The sequence below is a fragment of the Orbilia oligospora genome (genome assembly GCF_000225545.1).
Source record: "Orbilia oligospora ATCC 24927 unplaced genomic scaffold scaffold00078, whole genome shotgun sequence".
NCBI classification, from domain to species: Eukaryota; Fungi; Ascomycota; class Orbiliomycetes; order Orbiliales; family Orbiliaceae; genus Orbilia; species Orbilia oligospora.
In genome coordinates this window covers 1,003,907-1,013,991 of record NW_011645635.1, presented here as the reverse complement: position 1 = coordinate 1,013,991, position 10,085 = coordinate 1,003,907, and the positions used below count along the sequence as shown (strand labels likewise).

The 10,085-nt window shown below is 45.6% G+C and overlaps 1 protein-coding gene across 1 annotated transcript; it reads left to right on the top strand.

The window, feature by feature from the left end:
* Window positions 1–6,821: 6,821 nt before the first annotated feature.
* On the top strand, window positions 6,822–8,024 carry AOL_s00078g307 (uncharacterized protein; the record flags this gene model as incomplete). Its single annotated transcript, XM_011123570.1, has 1 exon — window positions 6,822–8,024. The coding sequence occupies one exon, from the start codon at window positions 6,822–6,824 to the stop codon at window positions 8,022–8,024; it is 1,203 nt and encodes a 400-aa protein (XP_011121872.1).
* Window positions 8,025–10,085: the final 2,061 nt, after the last annotated feature.

The window sequence follows — 10,085 nt, the reverse complement described above, 5'->3', positions numbered from 1 at the left end:
TCGTTATCCGTGTATTATACTATCTAAGGAAGGATAGTGTATAATAAAGCCCCCCTTATCTTCTAGGCGCCGTGAGATTTGCGGCCGTTTCGTCATCTCATCACATCGGACTGAAAACTGGTCAGCAACACAGGACTGGATTGGAAACGAGGCTTGCAGCTGATCCTGGCCGCCGGCTGCTTCGGTGGGAGGCCGTCATGCATGCGAGAGTGGCCTTGGCTTGTTCCCGAGAAGATCCCTATGCCCCAACCAATCAGAACGCAGAGTTGATGTCAGCCCAGGCAGGGCCATCAGAACCGGGGGGTTGGTTTTGTTCCTCTGTAATTTCGTCACATCAAAGTTTGCACAGTTCAGCCCCGACGCGAGGGTATTTGGGATTGGGGCATAAATGATAATAATTATGTCTCTGCAGCATGATCTTAAACAATCGGGATGGATTGCTTTATGTATAAATTGTTTGCGAGAAGTTGAGTCTTGTCGTCACAGCCGCCGCTGATACTAAAGAATGATGACTGGTGAGATGAGGCTGTCCCGGGTCCTCCGGCTAGGCTGACCAATCGTATGTTTGCAGGAATTCTGGAACCTGACTGGTTCAAATGCGGCCAGGGGTGGAGACGTATACCCCTGTTGGCTGTGGTGTTGGTTGGACTTGACCCTTCCCAGCGTGGTGGTTCCTCCTCCACCTCGCAGGAGCCAGAGACAGGTCCCAAAGGCTAGGTTTTCGAATCAAAATTCGAGCTTTCACACAACCTTCTGTTCCCGTGACTTGAAAGAGCCCGTCGAGCAGGACAACGTGGGTAAAGCCATGTCCTTCTGCTGGCCTATCAAACGCTCTAGATGCCGTCTGGCAGAGAGGATGGGATATGATAGGGCTGGCGATGATGTGAAACCGGCTCATAGCATCAAGATTTGGAAATACGGCCTGGGTGTTTGTGAATCTTTTAGCAGGGCGCTATCACAGGTGTCGACACTCACAAGGACAAGAAATCATTTTTTCCTTTAACGATTTTGTGGGTGGAGACGGATGCAAGGGAAAAGAAAAGGGCTGCTAAGTTATGTAAGAGAGGTCTCTGTCAAAGCAAGACACCATCAAAGACAAAACATTAGTAGGCGGATATTATCAGCGTCACTGGAAGCAAGCAAGAACTAAGAGAGCAAGCAAGCAAGCAGAAGCAGGCAAGCAAGTTCGCCATCTCGTCTCTTGCATCTGCATTGTAACGAAGGAGCGGAAGTATCCCAACATTCGACTGGAAAGGCAAGTGGGACCGCCCAACGTGACTTTAACCGTGGGAGGCACTGAACAGCCACTGGTGAGCTGTCCTTTCCGAGGCCAAAATTGGAGCAGCTTCGCCTCAAAGCTACAGAGAAGTCACGTTTTGGTCGTTCTATCCCGAGACTTTGCGTAGCGCAGACTTAAGTAGAACAGGTTCAGGTTCTCCTTCTTGTGTTTCTTTTTGGGAGAATGCCCGTCCACAGGCGGGATTCAACGGTTAGGAACCAAGATTTCCTGTGGCAGGAGTAACGATTACCCGCCTGTGATATTGGGGCTTTCCCCACGCCATTATGAAATCTGTATCGAATTCATGAAGTCAACCCCCAAATTTGCATCCGAAAGTCAGCTGTTTGCGAATATTTACTTCGGAGCAAACAGCGTTTGGGAGAAAGGGAAATAGAAGCCTGGGAACAAGGATTAAACAACGAAAAATCACAGATCAGGTCAGGTCAGGTTTGCTCACAGACTCCCGCTCTGTCCCTCCTGCATAGGATAGTTTAGATCCCTAGAAAGTCCTGGAATCGATGTCTGTATGTACAGTATATGTATGTAGACAGTACACAGGTACATACATATGGACTTAGTACATACAGACTGACATCAATAATATGCGCGAGGGACGGCGCATTCTGTGACATGCACGATCGGGCAGTCCTACATAGCAAAGTTCTTCAAGTTAGCCTACCCTCATGCACCCGCGGCCCCTCCACCACCACCACCACCACCTCCCCCCAGTCAATCAGTAAATCAATCAGAGCCAGCCACCCTTTCCGGCCCAAGTCAATTTCCCGAAGCTCAAGGGAAGGAATCATTAGTCAATAAGAGTCTTAGCTTTAACTTCCCTTTTTATATGTCAAAAGTAAATGCGGCTGTTCCGATCAATAGTTGGTGTGTAGTATGAAGAAGAAAGAAAAGAAACAAAAAGTGTTGACATCCCTCCTCTTCTCTCTCCTTTCGTCCAACCAGAATCCGTTCCTCCTGTTTCCTTCTCGTCTCCTCTTCCAATCAAATCACATCACTATCACGACCGCCTCTCAAGAACCCGGACCACATCCATATCCATATCCATAATCCATATCCATATCCATATCCATAATCCATATCCATATCCATACCATATCATAACTATCCAGAATCCGTAATCCATATCCAATTCAGATCCAGATCCGTAGCTCCAAAGCAGGGACCCGTCTTCTTTTGACTTCTCTCCCCTCGAGGCTAACTATCTGATAAACAATCTTCACCAGTTCACCAGTCAGATCACGGTACCTGGCTTTCTTCCATCGCTCTCGCCCCGATCGGTCTCCACTCCCTGCACACTTTTTTACTTTTACCTCTATTAGTCTGATATCATTTCCTTTTTTTTTTTTTTTTTTTAATTTATTAAAATTTCTTTCCCTGGTTAAGAAAAGAAAAAGAGAAAGAAACCCACTCTTTCATCACCTTGACTTTCTTCCGTCACCAATAATCCACTCTCGCTCTTCGCCGTTCTCACACAAATCCAATCGCTGCACGAGACTGGCATCAAACCATCAAGCATCAAAAAGAAGGGTACGCGCAGCTTGACCTCATCGCAAACCTGCAGCAAGCAGGCATATTTACAATTCTTCATTAGGCGAACTTTCTAGTCCCGGCATTCACCCACAAAAAGCCTGCCGTCCTACCTATTTCTCCCTCCTCTCGGCCAATCGTCTTGCGCTTCTTGCCTACTACCGGTCCAGTCACATACGAGAATCCACTTTCGCTACCAAAGCCTATTCTATCCTCAATATATCAAGAGCTCCGGAGTCCAAAAGTTTCATTTTTATTTTATTTCACTTGAATCATTCACCAGACCGTATTGAAATACATATCATCATCGGGTCCTAAAAAAAGTTTTGGTACGACTTGACGTCTCACAAGTCTACTATACCACGTAATTAAGCCTCATCAATTCCTATCGCACAACGAGTTGAAGAGCGAGTGGGAAGAGACAGAGGAAAAAAAAGCCCCTTTAGCGAAAGGAAGCTATCTTTTTTTTTCGCATACGGGTTTTCCCCCATCGCATCGCTCCCAAGCTCGTGCAGCAGGACGCATTTACCCCATCACAAGACTTCGGGACTCCACGAATCGGGTATTTTGAGCAGCAACGAGCACGTACCAGCTGCATCAAAGGAAGGCGCTCTGAATCAGAGATAACGAAACGGCCGTTATACGACGCGTAACGAATCCACGGTCTCGGCCATCTCGGACTCGACGTTGGTGCTTTTTAGTTTCTGATCCAGGTGCCCATAAAGACAGAAAAAAAGGGAGTCCAAAAAAGAAAGAAAGAAAGAACGAAAAAATAATTAAAAACGAGATATATAGACACAGACGCCACGCTACCATCTTTTGGAGTACAAAAAGTTCAGCTTTGGAATTCTCAGGACAGATAAGGAAGAATTTACGGCCGAATTGAAGAAAAAATAAAGAAAGCAAGAAGGATTGGAATCGAAAAAGTTCCGACGAAATTCTAAGACAAGCGAAGACGAAAAGGATCTCGAACTGACTTAACTGACCAAACTAGCTGTCCGAAAGGAAAAACGAGGAAAAGAGGAACAGTCTAGGAAAACTATTTTTACACCAGCGACTACTCACCGTTTTTTCTCTCTTTCTTTCTTCTACTTTTATTTTTATTTTATTTTTATTTTTGTTCGACAGTCTTTTTTTCTTCTCTCTCTTGTGTCAAGGTCCGGGATTCAAGGAAACAACCTTGGTGAACCAGCTGTCTTTACTGAACAAGGTAAGCAGAAGCCGACGGGCTGTGACGACAATGATGACAGTGCCTTAGTTCTGTGGCCGTTTTCACATCTCGAGCATGGCGCGGCGGTCTCAATATCCTCAACCAGCTAGCAGCAATTGAGGATGACGATGGCTCGTGAGCGCTCATAGAGAATGACCTCGTGGGAGAGCCCTGGTTGTGCGCTGGCGGTCTATGCAATGATGAGCTGGCGCCCGGGACCCAAAACGGCACCAAAAACAAAATTTTTTCCTGCAGCTCAAGCGCAGAAACAGACGGACGAACAAGCCAGAACAGCCAGACAGGACAAGCTACTAGCTAAGGCTGGCTGTCTTTCCTTTTTGCTACCACCTTTTCAACACAAGGCGGAGCCACCACCACCACAACCACCACCACCACTCCTCGAACAACTCAGACGACCCTTCCCAAATACCCACCACCATTACATACACTACATACTTACATACACCACCCTCCCGATCCTAGGCCTTCTCTTTTCTCTTCCCTTCATCACGCCGCTCCTGCATAATATACTCTTATACCCTTTCGCGTTCGTTTGTTCGTTTGACTTGTACCTTCTACTTTCCCACTAACCCTGCATTCCACAGACATCGATATTTACCCTGAACTATCAAACATATTCTGTCGCCACTACTCTATAACAAGGTAAGAGCATGAACATATCGCTTGCTTCGATGCATCAGCATCTGCGAGCCAGCTGTACCCCAATCGTTCCGTTCTCGGCCTTTCCCCCATCCTGCTTTCTTCTTTTTCTTCTTCTTTTTTTCCCGTTGTTTATTTCTTTTCTTTTCTTTTCTTTTTCTTTTCTTTTTTTCCCTCCTCTTTCGCATATCATCATCTAGTCGATTTCCAACGACAACCATCCGAAGGGCTCCATCGTCATCATCGCATGAACCCAAACTGGCAAGGGTACCATTGACAGTTCCACTCTGGCCCGCTTAGAACAGCATCAGAGCCAGTGCAGCCATTGCTTGCATTTCACCGCCTGTCGAGTAACCTTTCTTTATTTTCTTCCAGACAGAAACGAGATTTGCTACTCGGCCCCGGTGGAACTCCAGTGCGGCCCTTGTCACGCCTCTCCAATATCTTTGGGCGAAATACCTATTTGCCTTTGATTTTCGATCAAGGCGACTAAATATTAGGACTAGAGGGAAACCTTCGCAAGGGTCCATCTCGTCGTTCTGCCCGTTGACTGGCTACCGTATTTTCTGAACACACGAATCAGAATCTCCCCAGGACTTCGGCTCTCCTCCTATCGGTTCAAGGAGCTGGGTCCCACGTTGGGGGCAGCCAGAACGCTAGTGCCTGCATCACGCACAGGAAAAAGTAAAAGGTACCTTAAAGGACCTCCCGCACTTGCTGGTCGTCATCTGCATACTTGCTGTATCGACCTCCCCACTCCCACCCGGCACTAGCTGTGGGTGTGGTTGCCAATTTTCACAAAAAGGCCTTCACTTTTTATTTTTATTTTTATTTTTTTATTTTCCCAGCGTATCACAATCGTCTTCTTCGTCGTCGTTTGCATTACTTTTCAAATCTTCTATCAATTTTATGCTTCGTCACGAACGTCCCGTCTTTCACAACCCCCCAAGCATCACATACGTTCCAGAGATTTCACAGACGCCTTGCATTTGCATCGCTGCCGTCGATCCTGCTAGAACACCCAAATTAGTCTCTCTTTGATATTGACTATTTTGCTGGCAGAGGCTATTCCTTTTCCCTGGTGGCCAACTCATACACGTCAAGCCGCTGGTCAGCTGAATCCGCATACCTGGCTCATATACGTTTCAAAGCTGGTCTGTCTTCCAGTATACAAGAAGAAGGACCCGGGAAGGCTTCTGCTTGTAGAAATACATCTGCGTTTCGAAAGCAATCCCGAGATCTCTCAGACGAGTAGTACATTCATCCTTCCAGTTGACTGGTCCCTCTCTCCAATCCATACAAAATCCTGGGCCCCGGCTATAAAGCTACAGAGCGTTAAATCATCCTTAGACTTTTTCGTTTAAACGAGGGGCTAAGCAGTTTAATCTCGAAGGCTTGCCTATCCAGCCCTCTGACTTTGTCGGTTTTGCCAATTATTGCACGATTGGCGATAAGAGAGAATCAGTAAACCAGTAGTACCTCGTCCTTAGAGTCTCACTTCCTCTTAGTATTCCCTTGTTACTGGACTACACCGTCCCACCTTAGCCAGGTAGCCCTTTATTAGTCTGAGACAGCTACTCTATTTGTAAGTTTTCTATTAGAAGGCTTCGACTTATTGCTTGCTACGATACTACTTTGCAAAGCCCCCTCCTCTTCGCGCTACTAAAAGTAAAACGGTTCCGGGCTAACGAATGGTCGCCACTTCTCTCTCTTCTGATTCAGCTCATAGGACTTGATACCATCTGATCACGCCGGAGCGAAACGATCAGCAAGTAACAAGACGAAGGCTCATCAAAGGTCTCCCGAGTAATACCACCGGAAGACTTGCAGTGACCCTTCGTCTGGTCTAATATAAAGTTGGTAAGTTTCAATAAAGTTATTTATTACCTATCCACATGACTTCGATATCTTTCGCATCCCCATCTTGTTGTGTCTCAGAAAATGCGTTATCGGCTTTTTTGTTTTCATAAACCCTTCCGCTTTTCTGGCACCAGACACAGACACAGACACAGACACTAGTACCAACTAGATCCTGCAGCATCACACATACATATAACTAAACTTGGCCAACAAACAACTGACTCTGGATTTTTCTATATCTTGCAGGTATAGCTTTCCGTAACTCCTATGGATTACGCTCAGCAGTTCCATCAACAGCAGGTTCCGGGTCAACAACATCACGGCAACAGTCAACCTCAGAGCACAGGCTTTCCATCCTCCTCTCAGCTATCTTCTTCTACCATAACTTCTCCCCAATCAGCAACCCATCCTTCTCATCAACAATCTCCAGTCATTTCATCACATCCCAATATGCTCTCCCACCAGCAGTCTTATCACCCTGCCCCTCACCAGTATGCCGCTGCTCTGGCGGCCGCTACAGGTTCTGGGGGCTACCCTTCATACATGCCTTCTGAGAATCAGATGCAAAACCAAATGGGAAAGCCTTCGGCTGCTCCAAGGGCCGGTGGTGCTAAGGTAGTAAAACAAGAACGTGCCGCACAAGTCCAGAGATCCCCTCAGACAATGCCAGGAGCACAACCACCGTCTGGCCCACCTATGGCTAACATGCCCCCTCAAACCCAGTCCCCAGTAACGGCACAGCGACCCACCGGCCCGGTTGGGAGGAGAATGTCAACCCAGCAGTCGCCGACTATTCCAACAAACCCAATGCAAGGACGTCTCTCAATGTCCGCCCAAGGCCAACCTCCCATGCCACAGATGATCCAGCATCAACAGATGCAAGCCCCTCCACCCCCCCCAATGCAGCAAGTTCCTCCACAGCCCCAGCCAGAGATCGCTCCAGCAGAAGATGCACCGCTATACGTCAACGCAAAGCAGTTCCACAGGATCCTGAAGAGAAGAATTGCAAGGCAGAAACTTGACGAGCAACTCAGGCTAACTTCCAAAGGACGCAAGCCATATCTTCACGAATCTAGACACAATCATGCGATGCGGAGACCTAGAGGACCCGGAGGGAGGTTCTTAACCGCTGACGAGGTTGCTGAGATCGAAAGAAAGAAGAAGGAAGAGGCTGGTGAACTTCCTACCGAGGAAGAGGCCCCTGCCCCGAAAGACAAGCGCAAGGATAGCCACCCAGCTTCGACACCCGTTCGACCGCCAGTGAATGCCGCTGCACCGGCTTCATTGAAGAGAAAGGCCGGGGACGGTGGTGAGGGAGGTTCTGCGAAGAAATCAAAAGCAGGGTCCGGAGTCGCCGTTGAACGCAAAATTGCCAATCCCGCAAAGAGGATTCCATCAATGCCTCAACAACAAACCCCAACGTATGATAGTGAAGGTTCTCACGATGATGACGACGGGGACGACGAATGACTTTCACTAGAGACTCTTACTTTAACTAATCGTAAGAACTCTAGTTCGTGAGTTCTCGCAAACACCAACATACATTCATTGCCTGCGACTACAGCTGTTCGAGTCTCTAATATTTTGGGTCTGACCGACATACACCAACTACTCATATATACTACCTCCAACCACATCCCTTCCTTATACAATATTTCCTTTCCTTTTTCTTTTCTTTTTTTCTTCCCCCCCCTCTTTCCCTCCTTTTACTTCTTGTATCAAAGTTCTTTGCTTTATGATATCTAACGAACTTATGATTCTTTGGATCGAACGTCCGGCCTTTCAAACCGACCGAGGACCAAATATCACGACAACCAAAATTCCCTACCATTTATTACACACAAAAAAGAACAGCTGCTCGGCGCACCACCCCCAAAAAAAAACTTTTGTCGGTTCTGCTTTTTTCTTTCTTTATTCCTGCGATCTCTTTAGAAACTACACAAGCCGTGCCGTCGCACACTCTCCTCTGTGAACTTACAACCCCTCCATCCGGTCATATTTCCTAAATACTCTTATCACGGCATGATTCGGGTCCAGCACTGACTGGTCACTTAACATGGCCTTATTATACAATCGGTAAATACATTCTTCAGGGGGAATATAACAAGAAGGGGATGAAATAACTTTTTTTTGTTCTACTCTTCATTTCAGCATAGCATGGATTAACTGGGCACTCTTGACTTTTTATTAACTTATCTACTCGAGTTATTGCAATGTTTTTATGTTGTCGTTCTGCGTTTTTGGTGGGATACTTTCTGTGATTGTATTACTCCTTTTGTTTAGTCTTTGCTTTGCTCTTTTTGGTTTCTTGAACAGCATCAATCAGCGATTCCCTTTTTTAGTCTTTCAATTCCTTTTATTCTTCCTTTTCCTTGGTAACAAATTTCCTTTTGGTTAGGAAAACAAATCTTCACTCTGGAATCTGTGCTTTAGGTTCTTTCTTTTATCACTGAATTTTTTTGCTCCCGTTTTCTTGCAATTCAGGGAGGTATTTTCAAAGCGTGGCCTTTTGATATTTCCTTACGTTTTTTTTCCCGACTTCTATTTCTTTGTGTATTATTTTCCTTATTACAACAACATTACTTTAGTAGTCTCCTAGATCTTGCCCGGCCATAGGGAAGAAATTGGAATTTGGGGTTATCTGCAAGTTTCTTTCGGTTTGATCTTGCTCTCGATTTCCTCTTAATTAAGCTTCCTTCCTCCACTTGCATTGCCACTTGTACAATCATTGTTCAGCTGCCACTTGAGATGGAAGGGGAATCCGGCCATATATTCTTCTGCATCGAGTTTGGCATAACATCTAGGAGAAACATTTCTTTCATCATTTACTATTGTCGTTCCTACATTTTTGATTCTTTTGGAAGGCATGGCAAGGAATACTTTTCATGTACTGGGTTTAATACGTTTTTAGTTTGGTAAAGGATCATATACATTGGGCGGCCTCGTGGTTCATCACATTTCCTTTCTTTTCTTTGTAAATTCATTTCCGATTTATGTTTTGCTAGCTACACAGTGTTTTTCTTCTTTTACCTATTCTATCTATTTCATTATCTTGTCCATACCACTATATTATTATTCTTTTCCTCTTTATTTATTTCTTTTCTTTACGAGACATGAGCGCGTAGAGCATTTATTGAAGCACATGCTCGATTGCGATTGACACGATATATCTGAAAATCCGCATATGCAGGAAGGACGTTGACGTTTCGTATCTATGCTATATGCGTTATTTATATCCCTTTCGGGATATTTAGACCGTCGATAGACGTGTATGTTTTTTCTGCCGTGATTCACCGATCCTTCCAGTATTTCTGTTATCGATAACCCTAATGTATAATACTGTTGAATTATAAAAACAGTCATGCAGTTTGCATGCAAGGCTGTCAACAAGGGATCCGAATGAACTATGTATGATATTATCTCCACCGCCTGCCAGGACATCCTATACTGAGACACATGACATATTATATGTGACTGGCCTTGCAATCGAATCAAGGAGAGTATTTTTTTTTCATGCCAATGCCGGGAAGA